Consider the following 22,493-nt stretch of genomic DNA (forward strand, 5'->3'; position numbering starts at 1 on the left):
ACTTGCATATTCTTTTTCCCCTTTATTGTTTGCCGTGTGTAGTGTCAACGTATCAGGATGACCGCGATAGAAAACGTCTGTTGACCGTACAATAAAGTCGCTGTGCGATGTAGAAGGTTCATGCTATGAGCTTTTTTTTTTTTTTTTTTCCGTAGACACACACAATTTCTCCCGTTTGCAAATATTTACACATCTTCGCAACCTTTAAAAGCCAGTAATACAATTGATGCACATATTAAAATTTCAGCAGTGACCAAGCTGATCTCGGTTAGATTGCAAAATGTTTTTTTTTCTTTTAAACACCATTCTTGGAATTTCAGTTACAAACATTGCTAAAATAGAAAGACAAAGATTAGAAACTCTCAACATGGATTCCACTTGTACCCTGCAGTTGTTGCGGCAAATTGGTTTCTGGCTGTTTTCATAAAACAGCTGACATGCTTGCAGAGACTTTCAGGTCCATTCAGCATGGCCAAGTTTTTTTTTTCAAATGATCATAAAATTGTCTTTGAGAGTTGTTTCCTGAAAAGCGATCCTCCAGCAATTTTCAGTGCACGTTTGCAAGTGAAGCAAGTTGACGTTCTTGCGCTTCATGTTATCCACGTTATACAAGTCAAATGATAGGCTGGAGAATCAATGAATCTTCCTCTTCCTGCTTCTTACCTTGCTTCAGAATATTTTGGAGTATCTTATCTTGCTCTCTTACACCACAATGTCAAATGCATGATGATTTGGACAACCATTACAGAACCTGTTCTTATACTCTTCCACAAACAAATGTATCAGACAGATGATGGATCTGGTCATCTTCCCGTTCCTGATCTCTTCTACAATGTCATGTTCCAGACAGGTGATTGGGGCAGCATGAAGTTTCCTGTTCCTGCTCTCTTCACCATATTATGTCTCAGGTGATGGATTCAATCATCTTTTGAGGTCACGGTTCCTGTTGTGTCACTATCATCTAAGACAAATGATGACTCAAACATCTTTCAAGGTTCTTGTTGCTGCTCTCGGCCACCATCTCACGTCTGGTTTGGGGGAACCAGGTTTTCGTACCATGTTATGTACCAGACACGATGAATGTGAACATCGTTTCATTCCTGCTATCTGATGCTATCTTTTGTCTCGGAGAGATGATGGCATGGTATATCAATGGAGGTTCCTTTTCTGGTTCTGTCGTGTTTCAGACAAAGGTTGATTTCAAACATCTTTTGAGGTCCCTGTACCTGCTCAGTGTCTTGAAGAAATAATGGATTTGAGCATCTTTTGAGGTTTCTGTTTTTGCTCTTTGCCACTACCTTGACTCAGACAGATGATTGGCAGCAGCATTTATGAACGTTCCTGCTCTCTTCCACCATCTTCTGTCTCAAACATGTTGGATTCAAGCATCTTTTGAGGTTTATCATATCTCCGACAGATGGAGCATCAAAAGAGGATCTTGTTCCTCGTCTCTTTCACCACGTTACGTCCAAGGCAGATGATGGACTGGATTTAGGTCCCCGTTCCTGCTCTCTTCCATCACTTTAGGTTCCGGACAGATGATGGACGGGTGCGTCGGCAGGCTCCATCATTCTGTACTTCTCCTCCAGGAAAGCTTCAGTTCTTTGCAGCTGGATGAACGGTTTGGCGTGCGAGCTGAGTCGGCTCTCCTGGTTCCTCTTGTTGTAGATGTTCACCCTGTTCTCCAGCTCGGGGCTGTTTTTGGTGGAACCGGTAGGACTGGGCGGTTTCAGGTTGACGGGGTCTAGGCCCTTCTGGCTCAGACAGGAGTCCTCGGACAGAGAGGAGAGCAGCTCCTGCACCACGGCGCTGGGACTTCCCCTGGGCTGAGGGGCCAGGGGGCTGCTGTAGGGCGGCGGGTAGCAGCGCTGGTCACTGTAGTCGGTGGACGTGGACGCCTCGCGCACGGTGGAGCTGCAGTCGGCCGACGATCCCGCCGTGCGGCTGCTGATGCGCGACGCCGTCGTGGCCGAGGCTTCGCTGGCCGAGCTGTTGGTGCGCCGCAGTCGGCTGTTGGCCGTGCCGTCGGCGCTCACCAAGGATGGCGGGAGCTGGCTGGGGTTGTTGGGCAAGTGAACGTCGATGGCCGCCGTGGTGATGATGCGAGCGGCCGGGTTGGGGATGCCCATATCTGCAGGAGATCCCACAATGATCCACTACACGGATAACGGCACGGTGGAGTGAACAGGATGTGGCGGATTCTCACCACTGCTCGGCTCGCTGTAATACTGACTGATGTAGTTGTTCATGTCATCTTGGCCGTGGTGATCTGAAGAGTGGAAGAAAGTGTGACGCTTCAGAATTCAACCAAAAAAATACCGCACTATTCTCAATGTTTGCAGACCTTGACATGGGCTGTTATGTTACCGTAATTTACCTTAAGTTATGACCTGTCAAAGCTGGACACTTTTACGGTCCAGTTCGGTGTGCCACTAGAATATTGATGTGGACTTCGAGATGTGTCAGAAGAAAGCAACAGTATTGTTTTGCTGCTTACTGCTAGTATTTGTTAGGCTTTTAGTAACCATAAAGGCATTCAATCCTTTTGTTATATTTTCAATGGGAATCTGGAGAAGTAAATAAAAAAAATCACAGTTCTTCAAGCTTCACTTTCAGGTTCACTTGTCTTGTATCAACAATCATTTGTCGGGCAGGTCTCAAGGCACCCAGGCCACAACTTAGCGCTGAAAACACCACGTGAACGTTGCCTTGTGCTCTGCGGCTGGCTATCTGATAGCCAAAGGAGACAAAGGAGTCGCCTATTCCAGACGGGGGTTACCTGAGGGCCCGCCGGGCTCTCTGACTTTGGCCGGCCTGTGATGATCGGAGACCCCGGGGGCCAGTCCGTCCACCTCATGGAAACTGCTGCTCGGTTTACCCCACATATGGTGGATCTGCATGGCTGCTTCCCGCTCGGCCACCAGATCCAGGTCCTGCTGGGCCAGGTGGGCCCTCAGCTGCCGGATTTCAAACTGAAAAGGAGTGTTGAGTTCATTTCTTCACGTCAGTCTGTGTTGTACAAGGCACAAATCCCAATAGAATCAGATGACACTTCCCGCAAAGAGTGTATAAAAACATTTGACTTCCATATAAAATATGTAAAATTAATCAATAAAATGCCCTCCATCTGTTTATTATATCGCCTGTAATCTACTTGCTGAAGTAGGATGCGAGAAAATGTCACCTTGTGATTATGGAACATAGTTTTCACAGTGCTTTATTGCCCTCTTGTGGTGACAAAGCGTCATTACTAGTTGAGTCTCGTTGCCAGCACTTACCGCCTGTTCCTGACAGATCTGAGTGAGGCGGTCGAGCTGCTCCTCTCTCACCGCCTTTGCCTTCTCGTACTGCTGGATCTCCAGCTCCATCTCAACCTTCACCTGCAGCACGTAAGCTGAGAAGAGACGTGACAGAAATATGTTCAGATTTATTTAAGTCTCTAAAAAAAATGTTGGTTTGTTGTAAATATTCAGGTAAATAAAAACAAAGAAAACATTTGGCAATTCAGCATCAAACCTGCCCAGCCTAGTTTTAAATGAATTTGAATGTGGTTCACCCGCCATCACCACAACGAACATTGTGCAGCTAATTGGAAAACCACAAGGGGGAGCAAGGCTGTTAAACCAACAATGACTTCCAACAAATAGTGTGTTCTGCTCTCCGTAATTGGTTTACCAGTTTGCCCTTAGCGACTGCCTCAGCGGAACAAAAACACATTAATTAGGACTGCATAATACCATAAGTCATGTTAAATAAATAAAATAACAAGGAAAGGGACAATTGAGGCAACAAGCTCACACGCACGACTTTGAGCTGTATAAGTACTAAATAAGTAAATTGATAGTACACGTTTTAGCATCAACGAAAAAAATTTACCTAATTAAAATCGGTTTATTAATAAGCAAATTTCGACTTATTTTTCATGTCCGTGCATTGTTAATTAACGGGAAAGTTGCCCCTGCCAACATGGCCGCCACATAGCACAGTGGTGGGCTGCTGGTACACGCTGGCGTATCTTGCAATTTTTGAACACTTCAAAACGTCAGTCTTACCGTCAATGACCCTTTTGACCCTCCAGATGCGCAGTGTGATGATGAGACCAATGGCGTCCCAGGGGCTGCTAGGCCCGTTGGCCACGGTGGAGGCCACCATAGGGGCCAGCGAAAGGACGATGATGGCTCCGTCGAACACCTGAGGCGAAAAAAAAAAAGAAGAAGAAACACTCTCTGATCGGTGACATTGAGGCAATGACACTGCAGTGAAAGGAGTCCCTGAGGCGGGACTAATAGCACCCACGGGATCTTACCTCCACTTTGTTCTCGATGTAATCCCATATCCCTAGGACCACAATCCTGAAAACGGTCTGGAAGATGGAGACAGAGAGAAGGTGACACTGTCGCTAAGATGCGAGACGACAAGGAGAGCCTAACTAAACCACTGCGGGATAGCGGATGCCGGGAGCAGTGCATTCGGGCTCGTCAGTCCCAATAAAGGAGCGAGGTGGTGCATTTACTGCTGCTGTGCACATGGGCTCATTCCTTGCGGCTAACCCGCTAATGAATTGTAATGTTAGCAGTGGGCTCGTCAAGTCGGAGGAAGAAAAACGTCCCTGGCTGTGAAGGAAGCAGTGATCAATACTTGAAGCCCTGTGCTTATGCGGAGCCAGAAGAAAAAATACACTTTCGGTATTGTGAATTGTGGGCAGCACATTTCTGACAGCCTCAGTGTAAATCTCATTTAAATTGTCCTAATCTTAACACATAATATAATTTCAATCTTATGAATAATATATATTTTTTTAAATTAAATTCAAAGATTAGGTAGCATTTAACGCCCAACCAATATGGATTTTTTTAACCCGATGCTGATTCAGCAGAATAAAATTTTGGATGAAATCAGCCAATCAATTAAAAAAAATATATTGAAATGATTAAGAGTGAGCAGAGCTAGGAACTGACCTCGGTGAAGAACACAGACAGGATAGCCAGGCTGATCCAGTGGATGACGCCAGCAAACTGGGATGCATTGTTAACTGCAGGGAAGAAGAAAACACCTTTGACTCATGTGACACAGACAGATGATCCGGGTCCAGCGAAGAACACACGTGTGTATTTATTGCGCTCATAAAACGTATATCGGCTGCATTAAACACATTGACATTGGCTACGTGTCATGTGACCTTGCGCTCATGATGAACAAGAGCATCTTTCGCCAGGACAGATGATGCGGATGAAGGTGACGTCGGCTTGGCGACGTGTATCAACAGCGGAATGCTAATGGGGCTGTTACCTTGCCCAGACCATGATTGATCTCATGCCTAAGGTCAGGACAGAGAAGGTGAACTAGTGTACCGGCAATACATAATCAGATCGCTCTTACGAGAAATTAAAATTGCAATTGTGTCAATGAAATTTGTCGTATTACATCACGGCGATCCTTTCCCACCTGGGATCATGTTGAACAACGTGGGACCACTCATCTCATTAAAAGTTAAAAGATAGGGGACGTGCATAGATGAATAAGACATAAGACTCGACTTCCTTTGGTCTTTGTGGACGTTTTCCAAGTGCTAATCATATGTTATCTTAACTACACAGACCCCTTCAAAAACATTGAGGTGATATACAAATGTCAACATATGTCCATATTAATTAACATAAGACAAAAAAAAGTGACTTGAGAATATCCCTAATAGCTTAACGCTAACAGATAATGGAAACTGTGCTAACAATTAGCATCAAAAGTCATGGCGTTATACTTTTATGAACAATAGCACTACTGGCGAAGCAACACATGTAGACAGACAATATCTTCTTTAAATTGAATAACTGTATGTCTGATGAAGTACAATATTACGAAGGGCGATTTTCCCGATCAAAAAAACCATATTCCGATGTATTTTGTTGTTTTCAGAGGAAGGTTTGAATCTTTTTAAAGGCATTTCCATTCATTTAATACACCGTATATCAAATAAACTCGCCTTTTATGCTTTAGTGCAGCGGTTGTAATTCGGCGGTGACTCGATAAATGACAAACGATGTAATGACTGACTTTAATCATGGCACTGATGACTTGGCAGAAAAGTTAGCAGCTTGTTCACTGCACATTGGCCACAGCGGTGACACGCTACACTGTGTTTCCGGGTGCAGACAAGCGAGGACGCTCGTCAATTAAAAGCAACAGCTGGACTCCTAAAATGGCATCTGTCTACTCACACTGCAGCAGTTTGGTGTCGACGAGTAGCTCCAGAGTCAGCAGCAGCACCGCCAGAACCACGCAAGCCACCAAGACGCAGTTGAAGCCGGCCGACGCCAGGCACACTTGCCACAGAGCCGCCCGGCCCCCGCAGCACGGCTTCAGCCAGTTGGACCTGGGAATGTTAAGTGATGGCCGCCATGTTAGGTTCTGACGGGCGAGGCGATGAGAGAGGTCAACAACAATCAAAGAACCATTTTTATTCCTAAACTGAAAAAAAAAAAAAAAGACAAATATCCCACCAGCTGGCTAAAAGTATAGCGGCCATCTTGAAGCAACATTTGAGTCCAGCAGCATTTTTTTTTTTTTTTTTACTAAGGATCAATACACAATTTTGGTGTGCTATGGAGGAGCACAAGAAAAAACAAAACATTTATGTCTCCATGAGACATTTAAGGGGCATTAGTGAAGTAGATGGAAGGAGCGCGACAAAATGGCGTGCGATGTAACTCACACTCTCCGGAATGGAATAATAATTCATTCTGACGTTCTCACTCAACCCAGGCAGGAAATGTATTAATTTCATAAAGCTGTAAAGAAACGCCGCCTGAAAGCAGGGAACATGGCCATGACGGATCACTCCCAGCTCCCAAAACTTAATTCTAGCCAAATCACTTCGAACCAGAGCACCTGAAGTATTCATGAGTGAGGCTGAATCTGTGGTAAAGGCCGTTTTTTTTTTGGGTCACTTAAGCAACACTCAGGGTCACGGCGGGTTTGGATGAAATAGGCGGGAATCTACGGAGATAATGCTGGAAGGATGGCGAGAGGAAAGGTTGCTGCTGCTGCTTCATGAAGACATCAACGGGGAGATGTGTGTGTGTGTTGTAAGGTGAGCTGACAGGAGGGCAAAGCGAGGGGATTAGATCATGAGGGCGATCAATAGCGGGGCCGAGATGGACGTGATGGCGCGTCAGCTGGGGGAAAACGTCCAGATGGAATAAAGACCTCAGGCGGGAGTGATGGGAAAGAGCCGCAAATCGGTAACTTTCACTCACATGTCCTGTGACGCATACGTTCCATTAAATGATCTTCAAGTCGGCTTGCTGTGTGTTTCATTAAGCGCTAATAAGTACGGAGCACTCTATCAACTCACCGGAGTTATCGATCGGGGGCAAAACGAAGGCTAAAAAAATAAATAATCCAAATAATAATCAGGACCGAGTTGCACGGGTCTGGCAGGCCTCTAAATGATCGATCGGAACTCCTGATGAATGTCTTGATTGCGCATTTACAACAGAGCCACGTAGGTCAGCAAACGAGCGAGGCACGCCGGGGCGCAGACAATTAGATTTTCCCACAAAGTGATTCATCACCGGGAGGCGGTGAGCAAACGAGCGACACTTTTCTGCATGGCCAACACTTTGTTATTTATTCATGCTGATGAATACAGTTAACATATGGATTATTGCACTAATTGGGGACCGGCACGACGAGATCCAGACGCATACTCGGGGGTGAAACATTAGGGCCCAGCTTTGAGCATTTTTTTTTTTTTATTTCGTTTTGCTAATGTAAAAACTGGCTTCCTTGCACTTTCAACAAGAGTTTGCACAATTGTCCCTCGGCTCTCCCACAGATCCTCCGCTGAGGACAAACCAAGAACTGGTCTGCACCATGCAGAGAAATGGGCCACAGATTCCAAGCAAATGAAGATGGATCGGGCTGCACGCGTGTAGCAGCAGACAAGCTGTCCTTGATAAATAGCTTTTCGCCCGGACACTCCATCGCTCCTCGCTCTCAACCTAAAGCAATCTCGCACTTTGCATGTCTGTGAATATTAACAAACCCTCGAACCCGGCACTCTCAAATGTCATCTATTGTGTCGCACATGGGGCCAAGCGGGAGGGACAGCTTGATGAAGAGGATTGTTCCTCTGAGTGTTGGAGATAGAGTCAAGGTGGTGCTGGTGGGGGGAGAAATAGGAAGAACGACATCCTACTCTCTTTTCGGGCATCTATCAACACAGCAGCAGGTATGGACGGTGCTTAGTGCAAAAAAAAAAAGAAAATAGCATTGCGGCCATGAGTCACACTACTTACTATCTTGGTTGAGCACTACTCTTGCCTGCAGTCTTCATGAATGTCATCATACGCAAAGTATAATTAATAAATAAATAGAAAATGAATAAAAGGATGGGAAAATAAATAAATAAATCAGTTAATAAATAAATAAATAAATAAATAAATAAATAAATAAATAAATAAATAAATAAATAAATAAACAAACAAACAAACAAACAAATAAATAAATAAATAAATAAATAAATAAATAAATAAATAAATAAGGTGATTGAAGGGGAATTTATTTCAACAAATGAAGTTGTGATTAAAAAAAAAAGGCCGGCTGTTTATCATTTCAAATGCACAATACTGCCACCAACAGGACTGGAGTGAAAAAGGATCACAATGAATGTTCCCGATTGTTCGGCTTTCGCTGACGTCAAGTCCAGTGCAGTTGTTTTGTTAAGATTATGAAAAGATAATTTGGAGCCGCTGGTGGTGTGAATGAAGAAAACAAACGAAAATATGGGTGAAGGTTGTTTGCTACCATTCTTTTATCTGCTCTCCAATCGCTTTCTCCTCCAGTCAAAGTGGCAGTTTGACCCCTATGAACCATCTGTCATTGCTGTGTGCTTCACACCTCGTCGTCTGACCCCTGGAGATCAACGCCATATGCTGCTGTTGCGGCTGTGGGCAGCCAACTGAGATGTGGCTCCTCAAGACTCAGGACAAGACTTGGTCTTGTTTCATCACAAAAAAAAAAAAAGGCATTTGAACAAGGGTGTGTAAACTTTAGAAACACCGCGCACTCTCCGAATGCTATTATTCACCAAACTAATCTAGAAATAGATTGGTTATAACTCCTATTATGGTCTTATTTACTCCTATTATAATGATCACTATCCAGGTATTCAGATTCGGCAATCTTGCTTGACATAAATCGAGACAATGATTGTGTCAAATCACAATCTTGAGCCTTCATGCAGCCAAATTCTATTAATAATTGCATCCAGCTCACCACCGCACAGAATTTGCAAGTGCCCCATGTGGTCGGCAAGAACATCCACCACCCACACCGTTGCCCACATCTCCCGATGAAGCTGCTGCGCAAGACTAAAAGTGCTCTTCCACTCCTAACCAAGGGCAGCCACAATCAAAAGCAAAATCATTCAAGCCAGGCCTTCAAATAAAAACACATTCAGCAACATAGGAGCGTTTCATTTAGAAGAATTTTTCCCTCACGTGACCAAAAACAAAAAGTGTCCTTTTTTTTTTTTTTTCACCAATGTTTAAATCGTCATCAATTGGATCCAGAAGCATGTCTGGAATTTAAATCACAGCAGAAAACATTGCGTCATGGAAATCCCAAACACATTATTGCACTGGCATTGTGTAAAGAAATGCGTCATTCCTATGATGCAATGCATGCGTCAATGAGGCTGCCACAACTAGTGACCGTCTTTTTCCACTCAGTGTGCATGTGAAAGTGCGCAAGACTTTGTTCTACTAATCAGAAATGTCAATCTGAAATGTTCATGGGTAATCCGACATCATATCGACTGTTCTCCTCTACGCTACCTGGAGGGATGGTTACAGTTCAAATTAATGTTTTACCTTGGTTGTATATCACAAAAAAGCTTGCATTTGAACAGGGGTGTGTTGACTTTTTATACTCACTGTGAGTTCCAATTACAGATATGTTAAGGAAAACATCTCCTGTAAATGCTAACCAGATTTCACACTTTGTGTATTTTTCTTTGTATCTTAAAGGGGTCCACAATTGTTTTCTTTTTTTAACAGACCCTCAAAATTCATCAGAAAATGCTGATAAATATTCATCAGCTGTTTCCTATGAGGGACAAGTGAAAATGTTGAAAAAAATTCCAAGAAAATTAAAGAAATACCCAAAAGTCAATTATCTCAGGGCTCCAAGGGGGATCCAAGCATATTTCAGGTTGGGCCAGTGCCCCCGTGACCCCCCCTCTAGCGCCGCCAATGCTTAGATGATGAGATGACAGATTTTGACTCCAAAATGGTTTTGACACTGGCCCCAGGAAAGGCGTATCTTGGAGCGAGCCAATAGCACGGCGATAATTGTGATAAGAAAACACAAACCTGACCTCAAGGACAGAAAAGGAAACGCCACAGGGCCCAGTTCCAGTTTGTCACTAACATCTCTGCTTTGTGACACATATCGACATTGAGAATGGAAACCTCGCTCAGCGGAAATGGAAGCAGCCAGCAAATGGCTATCTGATATAATGACAATAATAAACAAATGCAAATTCGGACTCTGACATGAAATGTGCCGATAAGGATGCAATAAGCAGTAATGGAGAGCGTGACGGCGGGATAGATTATAGCCAATCCCGTCTCATTAAGGATATAGCATACATTAAGGCAACAACAGGCCACCGTATTACTCGAATTTTTGATAATTGGGGTGGCAACATCAGTCATTGTGTGATTACATTTGGGGCTTTTGGCCATACAAATTAGTGAGAGCGAGATCTGATTATAATGATTAATCTAGCTCATTTACCGCTTCTGTGTGATCTCTGATCCGACAGTGGAGGGAAAAAAAAAATAATCAAAGTGGAGCTCACAAGCAACTCTTGAGCTGTGGGCTATGACATCACGTGAGATGTTTTGTTTTGAGGATTTTAAATCGGAACTAGCATAGAAGTGTTGATGAATAAAGTCCCCTGAACCTTTGCATCTATTTTTAAGGGTCATTGCTTTGATTAAAGAAAATAAAAATCTTTCTTTTTTTTTTTTTTTTTAATTCATGTGACATTTCAAGACATACCCCTCTCTGTTGTCCTCTTCATCCGGGTTGGAGATGAGCTGAGATCCTGCCAGAGATACATCCAGGGCGGCCAAAGGCAAGTCTTTGTAGGTGAAGCTCAGCAGCTGAACCGGGGCCACGCGCTGGTTTTCCTCCTCCACCTGCTGTGAGATCACCTCCAGCTCGGAGGAGGCAGCTTGAGGAGGGGCCCTGTCGTACGAGCACACCACAAGAGCAGCGTTACGAGTCGCCGGAGGAGACAGCAAGGGGGGTGGGGTCGTAAATTTCAACCTATATCGGGTACATAAATATCCTCATGTGCCATCGGATGCAACGAAAGCCTTTTTTTTTTTTGCTCATCTTTTGACATTCGATGGCACACAAGTTGTCTTTGCACACCACCTGTTCTTCGGAAGGTCAGCTGTCATTTTATCTGCCAAGCAAGTCTTGAAATTTAAATACGCAGGGAGGGTTTGTGACGGGACAAGCTGAGCCAATGGGGAACAAGGAGAAGTCACCCTACAACGGGGGTCTGACGTGGCTTGGCGGTGGTCCAAGTGAGGCCCGAATGTGAATAACTTCAATAGACCAAGATGGTTTCTGTGCTAGCTTGAGCAGAACCACTTTCCTGTTAAATGTCAACGTAAGCAGAAAAATAGTTTTCTGTCTATTTGCTTGACCTGATTCCAGATGAGAAGCGCTTTCATGGACTCCTTTGAAAAATATTTACTTGAAATACTACAATGGTGCTGTTTGACTTTGCAACACAAGCTGTTATTACAACCCGGTTCTAAAAAAAAAATATTCTGTTAAATAACACAAACAGTATGGTGCATATACTCGGCACCTCAAGCCACCGGCAACCAGGACACTAATCAGTCATGACAGACAAACCGTTTAGCGCATCAAAACCGCATTTCCGGCCAATCAGAGAGCGGGCCAGCAGCCATTATGACCGAAGCCCAGCAGAGTGGCTGCTTGCCATCGTGCACGGGGAAGAGACACGACTTCACATCTCAACACTTGGCTTCTCTTTAACCGCGCCAGTTAGGAGATTGGACAAATTGTATGTGATAGCAGTAAGCACGACAAGGACGCTGTCCAAAAAGCTGTGTAAACAATTTGGTAAGTGTGCATCAGGTTTATTAGTTTTCACATGGTGTTTGAAAGAGAAGTGCAACTTAATTGGTGTATTTTGTGTCATTTTTTTCTTTCCTTTTTTTACTTTTGAGTCGAGACCAGGTGGTCAAAGTTGTGGCGCGTTTTTGGTGGATTTGATCAAGGATCGATCCTTTTTCTTTATTATTATTATTTTTTTGCCAATTAAGATCATCCATTTACAGAAGTCATCCACGTATTGTTTTCAGACATCTGCTCTTTTTTTTTTTTTAACTTTTGATTCAAAAACACCATCCGTGTCATTGTTACCGAGTGCTAAGAATGGCCGTATTTCCAACCGGCTGTCTGGAAGTGGGCCACTTTGCCCAATAAGTTTGTATCCAGACACTTGGCTGCTGCTTGAAGCGCAGCAATTCACTGTCTTGATATCATCAGCAAACCAAGACAAATGTGCCAAATCAATTACACGGGGACAGGCCGCACTCGCCGGCAGTAGCTCAGACACCAGCTCCTGACACCGAGTACATTATTTGCAGGATCACAGCATTGTTGCCCTGACCTGTACTCTCGACGCAATTTATCGTTAACCAAAGTACAATGGCGATCTAAGTGTAGTTTTCTCCATAGACTGACATGAAAAATGACTTTTACTCTGAGAACAGGTCAACAGCAGCTGTGAGACAATGGCCAACTAATCTGGACATGGACACGTAAAGTACATTTTATTATTGGTTTGTTATTTGGGTTTCACCCCCTCATCATTTTTACGATCAAGGAATAAAAGACGTTCAATATGATCCAATTTTTGTAAGTATCCAATTTTTAAAAAAGATTATTGAAATTTGGCTAATTGGTCTTTTTTATAATTGTGTCATTGTTTTTTTTTTAAATTTATGTATCAAAAGTACAAATGGTATCGGTACTTGGTATCGGTAACTACTCAAGGGTTGGTATCAGTCTAAAAAAATGGTATCTCACTTTCCAATCAAACAAACAAAAATAGATAGAAATCCATTCAAATAGAGGTATTCTGCATTAAAAAAAAAACTCCTGTATTCCCTGAATGCCAAATATTTTTGGTGTGTAAAACCTTAAATTCAAACTCAAATTACATCTATAAATGATTTCATGGTGAATGTTAGAGACAAAATGACCAAAGCTCCATCATTTCCCCAAAAATTTCCCGAGCTAACCTCAATGCCAAAACCTCTCACGCCACAACAGCGCTGCTCCCGTGCGAGGGGCATCCTGTCAAAGCGAATCAGTGTGAAAAGAACTCCCCAAACCTTTGTCAACACAAAGCGTTTCCCATGTGCCGCCCGCCCGCCTCACTTAGCGGCCGCGGGCTTGCCCCAATCCCGCTCACAAGCAGTCATCGCCTTTCCGCTATTATCTACTTAAGCACGATTGGCCACAATACTGACGTCGCGAGCGTTCCAAGCACCCTGCGCCTTTAACCGGAGAACACAGCTGACTGAACCCAATTTAGATTCACCTCCCCCCAGCCCTCGACTCGGTTCCACCGCCTCCCCGAGCACGGTTGTCATCAGAATGCGGGGCTTGTCTGCGGGACCACACACACACACACACACACAAGGAGTAATTATTAATAAGAGAAGATGACAAGTGAGCATCCCTCATGAATGCTAAGAGGTGCCAGCAGACAGGAGATGATTGTTGTACTGTAGATGAGGCCCCGCTGCCCCTTGTTCACGAGCCCTCACGGGAAAATATGCAGAGCTAATCATGACCCGACCGAGACGGAGACGCCCTTTCGCACGAGACGGCGTGTTCATCAATAGAGATTGGGGATTTCACAGCCTCTCAGAATAAAAAAGATGCGGCGGGGGCTACTTACTGGTGGTTGCTCATGTCGAAAGGCTTCCGACGGATGGTCACGCTAAATCAAGCCAGGTGTGAAATCACAGGCACAGCAATCGTGACCTGGCTCGGCTCCCTTTGGAAAATAGAGAAAACGAATAGTATACATTCAAATATGAAGTATAGTACAATATTTGGATCCAGCACAAGCAAAAGTTTTGGGATCTGACACTTTGCATTTTATTCTTGGCGGTGGCGCCTTCTTCTTCTTCTCACCTCTGCCGATGCTCTGTTTAACTATTTTCCCAGGGAGCACTAAACTGTAATGGATTTTAAATCTCCCTTAATATACGCTCCGCTCTGTGAATCTGTGGGGCTGAGGAACACCACACCTCTTGCATAGCAAGTACCGAGGGATGCTAGCTAGCCCCCTTGTGCTGCGGGACAGAAGACCATTCAAGTCAAGTTACGTGACGAGCCGCCTTGAATGGAAGAGTCCCCAACCTTGTTGCTTAAACTTGCAACAACTTGAGAAATAAAATGCAAGATGAACTACTGGTTGCTAAGAATAAGACGTTTGGTACAGCCAGTCCAAATTTGGCATCTTTCACAACACTATAAATAATGATCGAGAAGCATTTATTGTTTCCATACAAAGCCCAAAAAAGGAACTCATCAGATTTTTATTTTTTTTAATAGCACTAAGTAGCTACACCCTTAAAACCGCCAGGGTTATTTTAAACCCACCTAGGGTTATTTTTAACCCAGCAGTTTTTAACAATGTACAAAAAAGGTGCAGATTCTTAATAACATTTCCTTGTCAATGTTATTTCTTGGAGCCTATCCCAACTGGGTAAGGAGGAATTTGCAAAGCAGCAGAAAAACAAGCATTTACAACTATGGACAATTTAGAGTCCTCACAAACTTAACATGTGTGAGGAAACCAAAGAAGCCTTAGAAAACCTTGCAAACTCAACTAGGTCTCCACTAGGACACCGTTCTGGCAGATGTGTAACATTTAATCCATAAGAACACAGCTAAAATGCATTTCCTACACCTTTCTTCCATAATGATACATCACTTACCTATATTGGGTTATTCAATTGTCTTATTTCTTTTAAATGCTAAGTTCCTAATTTGGTTCCACTCTATTGTCACTTGCATGCAATTCATCCTCAAGGTGATTTACTGGGCTTGTTGGGGGATATTATTATAAGCAGACAACTTTCACCTTTTTTTCTACCCTGGTTTCCAATCATTCCTAGAAGGGCTCCGTCACGGAGATGCTTGTCAAAAGGCTGCCATGTATTCACCATCTAGTTTCCAGCCAACGAGCCTTGGTCTATTTCTGCACAAGGCTCATCCTCATCAAGATGCATTTGCAATCATGTCAAGCGAGGCCGACAAAAAAATTGTGCTCGGAGGCCCCTCGGTGGGGTTCTTCTTCTTCTTCTTCAATATTAAACCAACGCAAGGAAGGAATAAAGGAAGCAAAATAAAATCACACTAACCTCCCGCGTTGCCTTGCTCTACATAGTGGAAAGAGTGGTCGTGACTCATTTGCCCTCGCAGTGACGACGGCCACATCTCCCTTCTCGCCGATGATGAAGATCACAATGAGAGGAGCTCGGATCTTGGCTTGAGTGGGCTGACAAATCCGCCGAGCACCAGCGTCGCCTTTCCGGGGACACAGCGCCACAAATAGACCTCCTCCTCCGGCGCGAGGGCACCATGCTTCGGCAGCGGGCGACGCCGTCACCGAGTCCAGGGAGACGGTCCCATCGTGGGAGGGTGGCTCGTGAAGATTTTTTTGGGGGGGGGGGGGATGTGGGAGGGGAGGGGGTTCCACCTCCTCCACGCGATCACACCGGGGGCTCCATGTGGACGAAGAGGCTGACAAACGAGAGCTGTCCAAATGCTGAAAGCGGGAGTCCAGCGAGTGACGACGTCGACGAGGAAACAAGGTCGTGGCAGCACAAATGTGGGGGAGAAAAAAAAAAAGGATAACAAATGGAGAATTAAAAAAAAAAAAATACAATCAATTAGAGAATCATACAAATGAGCTGCATTCGCGGACAGAAGCCACAATGAGCGTTACTTACAGCACTCGGGAAGCGTCGACCTAAAAAAAAAAAGAATCAAAATAAATAAATAACACTTCTTTTCACTTCCTTCAGCTTCCTCGCGATAACAAGACACACGCCAAAGGGGGAAAAAGGGGGGGGGGAAGTGTGTGTGTGTGTGTGGGGGGGGGGGGCAACCCATCTTTGCATTTCCATAGTGAACCTTTGTTTTGTTCTAATTTAATATGGGTCCCAAAAAAATGATATTCAATGCGGCTGTCAGCAATATTTGATGACAGTACAGCACAAAAAAGCGCAAACAAAGCAACAACAATGGTAATTTGTTGGCTTATTATGTACTACCAACATGATAAGCTGTTACAGAAAATTCAAACCACCTGTATATCAAAATAGAGAATATCATTAGATTGAGATTTGAAATACGAATAAAATAAACCCCAATCTGTAAGAAGTTGATTGTTTAGTAGAAAAATGCCCAACTATGTATTTTTTGTTGTTGCCTATATTGGTGTTAAAGAATTGGCGCCCCTAGCGGTACGTTTAAATATTGCAGATTTTTCTGAGGTTGCTAATCTCATTCCAGACCTGTTTTGTTGCTTTTTCAAATGACATTTTGTATAAAGACCATATCAGTCGTTTTTATGAATATATATGTGTATTGTTTATATTGTCTGTCTATATGTGTTGATGCATCATGTGTGTTCAATTAAGAGATGAACTGTAACAGTGAAACATCAACGCTTATTCATTTAGGATCTTTCGGATACTTACAAGTGACAAAAACATGAAGCTTCCGGTGGCTGGAATGGATTCCATCGGGTCATCGCTATGCTTTTTGCAATGCTGCTCTCTAAAGGTCAATAATAGGTCAACATGTTAACTGCCCTAATGACTTTGAAAAAAGAAACGTGGCACAATTTTATCAAAAGTAAGTAAGTAAGAAAAATGTACAATTCTGAACCCTGTCGAGATCTTAAACACTGCCCTAAAAACACAGAATTTCTCAAACGATAAATAAATAAAAAGCAACTTATCCATAAATGTGAAAATATACATGTATAAAATAAATGACATTTTATCTCACAGTCATCAAAATAATTTAAGCGATACTGGAAAAACTCAAGTGAAACTAGCCTACAAGCTAGTGACTTCTTTTGGAGTTGGCACACAACAATTCATTAATTATATTGGTGACATCAACAATCTTTCAAGACTGGGGCCTCCCGCCGCCAAACCTGCACAGTGACACACTTTCCTCATTAAGAAAGCTGCGAAACAATGACGAAGACTTGCCAGTTGATGAGTCAACTAACGGTCCCAAACACAAAACACTAATAACATCTTTGAAGGAAGCAGTCCGTACGCCTTGACGCCAGTTCCCACGATTCCATTCATGCCTTCTCGACATGCCTACCATTCATTTTTGTCGCCCCACGCAGACAAGCACAAATGTTGCCTCACCCATTCCGAGCCTGTGACGGCACAGCGGTGAGCCTTCTTTTCAGTCGGCGTGACATGTGATCATGCTCAGGCCACCATCACCATCACCATCATCAATCTCAGTGATGGCCAGAGGCTGCTGCGATGCCACTGCTGACCTGACAGACAAGCTGACAAACGGGCCTCCAGTGAGCCAGTATCGCCATTTTCACAGGCAATGTGGACAAACTGCATTCGCAACATATTTCAAGGAGGCAGGAGCACGCCCACATCACACCTGTCCTTAAAGGTCTAGGTGAAAGCAACACAGTACTATGAGTCACATTGGGAAGTCACGGTAGCTACTAAAAGTTGGGATTTCACAGGCAGGTAAGGACAACGCTTAGATATTTTATAACTTGGCAAATTTTCCTGGCATTTGTATATACGTAGAATAAAAATGAAAAACTAGTCAAGACAAAGTTATCGTGAGATGTTTTTGTAAGGCTACTATCGCATTGGAAGCAGTTCGAGTCGTTGAAGTTGACAAATAGTTGATTTTTTATTTCGGAAGGTGTTCCACAGGGATCAATTGTAAGCCTCCTTGTAATTTCTGTTCTCCTTTGATTCACCTACGCTTTTAACTAGGTAACCTCGAGGTAACCTTCCACCTAAAAAAGAAAAAAAAAATCAGTCTTCCAGATGATGGCAGGTAAGAAATAAAAGTCGATTTAAAAATAATTCCTTTTGATAGAGCAACCATTCGACACGAGTTGCTTTGTCTGTACAGAACATGGAGTGCCATGTGATGGGGAGGATGCTGCCTATTGCATGAATGGAGGCACATGCTATAAACTTCCCTCCATGGAAACACTTTCCTGTGTGTAAGTCACATAAACACACACAACGTTGACGCATTATGTTTGGACGGCATCCCGAGTGAGCAACTGTGACGTTTAGGTGCAACAACTACTACAAAGGAAGTCGATGCGAGCAGTTCCAACTGCTTCTCGGATCCACCGACAAGGAGCAGGCGGGTTTAATCGTAGCGCTGGTCCTTGTCGGACTCCTCATCTTAGTGGTCTTTTCCGTTATCATCTACTTTACCTATAAGTAAGTAAACACGTGATGAAAGGAAGGCATTTTGAAAAAAAAAAACTTGTAAGGTCTCAACTCTTGATGTAACTTGTGTTTAGGATGCTGAAAGCCAAACGACAGAAGAAGCAGAGTCACATAGAGTATTGGAAAGTCCAACCAAGAATCTGACAACTCCACCAGGTTGATGTACTCTGACAACAGCCACGTGGTGAGATAGTTTGGAATGTCGCTTATTGTGGAAACAATGACTTCAGCATCTCTTCACGCATGAGGAAAATACCTGTTGGAGCTAGATAGGCCAACCCTAAGGTCGTGCAAAAATCAGTTCTGAGACGTTCCATTTTGTTTAGATTTAGACTCATGTTATACTCTGATAAATTAATATATTTGAGGGTCAAACTTGGGCCACTATAAAAACTTTATTTAGAGTAATAAAATAATTTTGACAGCATTATTAACTGTCATAGAAATGTCAAAGTAGTTAACTGCTGTGAATGGTGCTCGAGACTTTGTTTGATGCTAAGTCTGTTTTTGTAAAGGCTAAATGCAAATTTCTGATGTACAAAACATTCACTTATTTTATTTAATTAAGTTTGCCGTGTTGTAATGAGTAGCCAGAGCTATACTACGTTGTCCAAGTCATATTTTTCCCCACTACGCCCCCCTGTGGTGACACTAACCCAAATGTTTCTATTCACTGGACTACAAATGTATCACATTTCAATCTATGGGCTTTGACTAAAAATAGTCGAAAGCGTTGTTGTGCATATTAAAACATACTATGTACATTTTCAACCTGTTGTATGTGTGATGCTGGATGAAAAGAACTTTTGTGTAAATTGAGGGGTAAATGGCAGTGATTTTGTAAATACAAACAATTTGAAATAATCTGACTTTTGTGTGATTTTTGGTGTGAGGCAAAAGTATACTTTCGTTTTTGACACTCGAATTGGACAACTATAAAACAAGGTGAATTGATAGTAAAAAAGAAGTCTTCAGCTATTTTTTTATACACTGACAAAGTTGCTGGAATTTCTAGTGATGACCACCACCTAGTGGACTAAAATGGAAACGTTTTCATGATTCCTCAAAACTAAACACTCAAGGAGGGCAACAAATTTATGGAATAATAAAAGTTTATCAAATGTGAAATCTACTGCAACAGTCATTAGGAAAGCAATATTTGAAAAATGTTTATGGAATAAAAGTTTGGTAATGCTTCCTTCTTAGCGCATATTAAGAAAGATTTTTTTCTGTAAAGCCAAATCTCACATTTACATTGACTTCTGTTTGATATTAAATACAATCAGGAATTTGTATAGTGCAGTTTTTTTATATCCTATAAAAATAAGATTTTATTTTTAATAACACCCTCAAAGTCATATGAAAAGTCAAAAGAGTCCCGTTTTCTGAAAACAACTTACGCGCTTCTGGCTTTGTCAAACTGGTGTGCAATTTTCAGGGCTGTGCTGTTGAGTCCCACAGACTGCATGTTGGTGATAATGCTGACCACTACGCCCTGCGGGAGGACCTTCTGTCCTCGTCGCTGCTCGATCTCCTCGCTGGGCAACACCAACAGGACACTACTTGCCCCCACAGCGCCCCCTGTGTGCGACACATAGTGCCTGCGCTTCCTGCACTGCCCGCATTTCTGCTCTTTGTCCACCACCAGCCAGCCTTGACCGTATCGTCCGTCCTTGTCCCAACTGGCCTCCGTCCTGTCCACCGCCGTCCAAAGTTCCACAGCGGTTTGGGGTTTGAGGAAACCGGGCAGCAGCCCTTCAGTGTCCTTAATGTGAGCCATTTGATAGCTGTAGAGTAGAACGTTACCAAAGAGCAGCAGGTCCCCCACCGTGGAAAGAAAGCCGCCGCCCGCCCACTTGTACGAGTTGTCTACGTACGGGCAGTTTACCACCCGGCCTCGCTTGTTCAGATGATAATACCTGTGGAGGACAGGAAAGCCAAAAAGCGAGACAATATTGAGAATATTAAGATACAAAAAAAATGCATTTAGACATATATGGTCTATATTTACAATAGCATTTGTGTCATATGTCTGGTTGAGAAGTGCACAATTCTGATATGGTGCATCCGACCTGGAGCGATGGTAAATGATGGGTTCATTTTGATCGGGCACCGTATTGAGCATTCCAAGTTCCCGGAAGAGGTTAGTCATGACATCCAGGAAGGGCTGGCCCGCAGCTTGCTCCATAACTGCACTGAGGAGTGTGTAGGCGTGGGTCGAGTACAAGAATGTTGTGCCTGCAGGACGAGGAGTCAAGTGTTCAATTTACCGAAAATAACGAAGCAACGAGGAAGTGTGCTTTACCTGGTTTGAAAATGAGCGGGTCGTTCTTAAAGAGGTCCAACGCTTGAGTGACACTTTCAAATTTTTCCATCAAGTAGTATTCCTCATGCTCAAACTCTTTTTTCTTCTTGGTCTGGGAAGCTTCTTTGGATTGCTTATTGGGCTCACCTTTATTTTGATTTATATCCTCCTTCATTGACGGCTTCAGAAGCCGCTTGGCTTTCTCCATTTCCTCCCTCACTTTATTTGGGTCCTTCTCGTAATGCCGAATCCCGCTGAGGTGGGAGAGAATCATACGAGGTGTTACGATCACCTGAAAAGAGAGAGCGGGTTAGAATGCAGAAGATTAAAAAAATGGATTTGTGTGAGTCGAGGTAGCACACGTTTTGTCCATCAAACGTTTTCGGAGGAAACTCTGGTACATATTTCTGGACAGGCGCATCGAGATCGAGTTTCCCTTCCTCACAGAGACGCGCAGCAGCCGCAGACGTGAGCGACTTGCTGATACTGGCGATTCGCATCACGGTTTCCGGGCCACATGGTAGACGATTCTCCAAATCAGCATAACCGACCCCTAAAGTCCATCGAGCACATGTCAATCGAAAATTATAACAGACACAGTGTAAAGGTAAATAAAGAAGTCGGGCCCAAGCGTATAACAATTCCGATAACTGATTAATTGAAAAACAATATATACAAAATTGCACAAATCAACGATAATGATAATATTTTATTTGTGTTTAATGTATATTAAGCTTTTCCCCCTCCATAATAGCTCAATACAGAAAAAGCTTGATCATGTAAAAAACTGCTATCAATTAATGTAAAAATCTTGTCCACAACCACCAAAATGTAATATTTTGGGGACTTTAATCGTCATTTTCTTTCAATTACACCCCGATACCAGTTTTGCACATGCATCCATGACGCTCGAACCTTCACACCAGACAGGAACGCCATCTACCGACACCGCCACCACCAGGCCTGGAGCTCCGACCTCACTCTGGCAAGAGAAAACACAGTCAACTGACAGAAGTGCAGCAATAGAGCCAGACAGGAGGAACCTGTTGACAACCACATTCCTGTCTGCATACCTGCGTGCCTACCTGTATTCGCTCCACCAAAACTCGACTCCCTTTGATTGCAGCGTCATATCGATGATTCTGACAATCCGTCCATGTATTTTCACACGAACCTTTGTCTGCCCCCGCGTGATATTTCAGTCCAAACACCAAAGCAAGCCCCACACCAGCTCCACAGATCCACACCATGGAAACGTTTTTCGTGGTGGATTCCCTCGCGTAGCATCGCCTTTGGGTAAAAACACTCCTCTTTCCGGGCGGCCCAGCTCGCCCGGCGGCTCGTGGGAGCCATAGAGTTGTCACCCGCATAGGCAAAGGCTTAAATTTTGCGTATAAAGTATGTGGCATCAATAAACGGTACATTTTAAAGGGATAAAGTGTTTTTTTCTTGGTGAAAACACTTCCTACGGTGAGGGGCAAAAGCTTGTAAAACTTACTTCCGGTTTGTCAGGGGAAGCCAGACCTGATGAATCAATTACCGATACAGAAAACATCGAGCGACAGACTCAGCCAAGC

At 43.5% G+C, this 22,493-nt stretch overlaps 3 protein-coding genes across 5 annotated transcripts; 1 reads left to right on the top strand and 2 right to left on the bottom strand.

The window, feature by feature from the left end:
* tmem266 (transmembrane protein 266) lies at positions 1 to 15,671 on the bottom strand. Its single transcript, XM_085913853.1, has 11 exons — positions 15,498 to 15,671; positions 14,024 to 14,122; positions 11,068 to 11,256; positions 6,216 to 6,370; positions 4,959 to 5,032; positions 4,307 to 4,363; positions 4,053 to 4,191; positions 3,279 to 3,394; positions 2,780 to 2,972; positions 2,207 to 2,269; positions 1 to 2,131 (listed from the first exon to the last, which is right to left on the bottom strand). Exons 2-11 carry the CDS (start codon positions 14,035 to 14,037, stop codon positions 1,524 to 1,526), a joined length of 1,608 nt encoding a protein of 535 aa, XP_085769979.1. The 5' UTR covers positions 14,038 to 14,122; positions 15,498 to 15,671; the 3' UTR covers positions 1 to 1,523.
* Positions 15,672 to 17,798: 2,127 nt separating this feature from the next.
* Positions 17,799 to 19,477, top strand: nrg4 (neuregulin 4). The gene is made up of 5 exons (XM_085915258.1): positions 17,799 to 17,879; positions 18,138 to 18,201; positions 18,280 to 18,373; positions 18,450 to 18,602; positions 18,686 to 19,477. Exons 2-5 carry the CDS (start codon positions 18,192 to 18,194, stop codon positions 18,753 to 18,755), a joined length of 327 nt encoding a protein of 108 aa, XP_085771384.1. The 5' UTR covers positions 17,799 to 17,879; positions 18,138 to 18,191; the 3' UTR covers positions 18,756 to 19,477.
* On the bottom strand, positions 18,076 to 22,474 carry lactb (lactamase, beta). Of its 3 annotated transcripts, none has more exons than XM_085915256.1 (7): positions 22,002 to 22,474; positions 21,832 to 21,898; positions 21,279 to 21,469; positions 20,917 to 21,208; positions 20,684 to 20,849; positions 20,012 to 20,530; positions 18,076 to 18,160 (listed from the first exon to the last, which is right to left on the bottom strand). In XM_085915256.1, the coding sequence occupies exons 1-7, from the start codon at positions 22,338 to 22,340 to the stop codon at positions 18,130 to 18,132; spliced, it is 1,605 nt and encodes a 534-aa protein (XP_085771382.1). In that variant the 5' UTR covers positions 22,341 to 22,474; the 3' UTR covers positions 18,076 to 18,129. The 3 variants fall into 3 exon arrangements, with proteins under 3 accessions (XP_085771382.1, XP_085771381.1, XP_085771383.1); XM_085915255.1 differs by having other exon boundaries at positions 21,990 to 22,474; XM_085915257.1 differs by lacking the exon at positions 18,076 to 18,160 and having other exon boundaries at positions 19,065 to 20,530.
* Positions 22,475 to 22,493: the final 19 nt, after the last annotated feature.

Source organism: Syngnathus leptorhynchus, chromosome 6 (assembly GCF_054491065.1).
Source record: "Syngnathus leptorhynchus isolate UIUO chromosome 6, UIUO_Slep, whole genome shotgun sequence".
NCBI classification, from domain to species: domain Eukaryota; kingdom Metazoa; phylum Chordata; class Actinopteri; order Syngnathiformes; family Syngnathidae; genus Syngnathus; species Syngnathus leptorhynchus.

What these genes read in the sequence shown, in the direction of transcription:
- tmem266 (XM_085913853.1), bottom strand. An exon ending in AGATCTGTCAGGAACAGGCG is followed by an intron (nt 2,973 to 3,278) that starts GTAAGTGCTGGC and finishes ACTCCTTTTCAG; the next exon opens with TTTGAAATCCGGCAGCTGAG. An exon ending in AGAGCCCGGCGGGCCCTCAG is followed by an intron (nt 2,270 to 2,779) that starts GTAACCCCCGTC and finishes TCCACTCTTCAG; the next exon opens with ATCACCACGGCCAAGATGAC.
- nrg4 (XM_085915258.1), top strand. An exon ending in ATGGAAACACTTTCCTGTGT is followed by an intron (nt 18,374 to 18,449) that starts GTAAGTCACATA and finishes TGTGACGTTTAG; the next exon opens with GTGCAACAACTACTACAAAG. An exon ending in ATCATCTACTTTACCTATAA is followed by an intron (nt 18,603 to 18,685) that starts GTAAGTAAACAC and finishes ACTTGTGTTTAG; the next exon opens with GATGCTGAAAGCCAAACGAC.
- lactb (XM_085915255.1), bottom strand. Translation starts at nt 22,340, where the DNA reads ATGTACCGTTTATTGATGCCACATACTTTATACGCAAAATTTAAGCCT. An exon ending in GAATACAGGTAGGCACGCAG is followed by an intron (nt 21,899 to 21,989) that starts GTATGCAGACAG and finishes TTCTCTTGCCAG; the next exon opens with AGTGAGGTCGGAGCTCCAGG. An exon ending in AAACGTTTGATGGACAAAAC is followed by an intron (nt 21,209 to 21,278) that starts GTGTGCTACCTC and finishes CTCTCTTTTCAG; the next exon opens with GTGATCGTAACACCTCGTAT.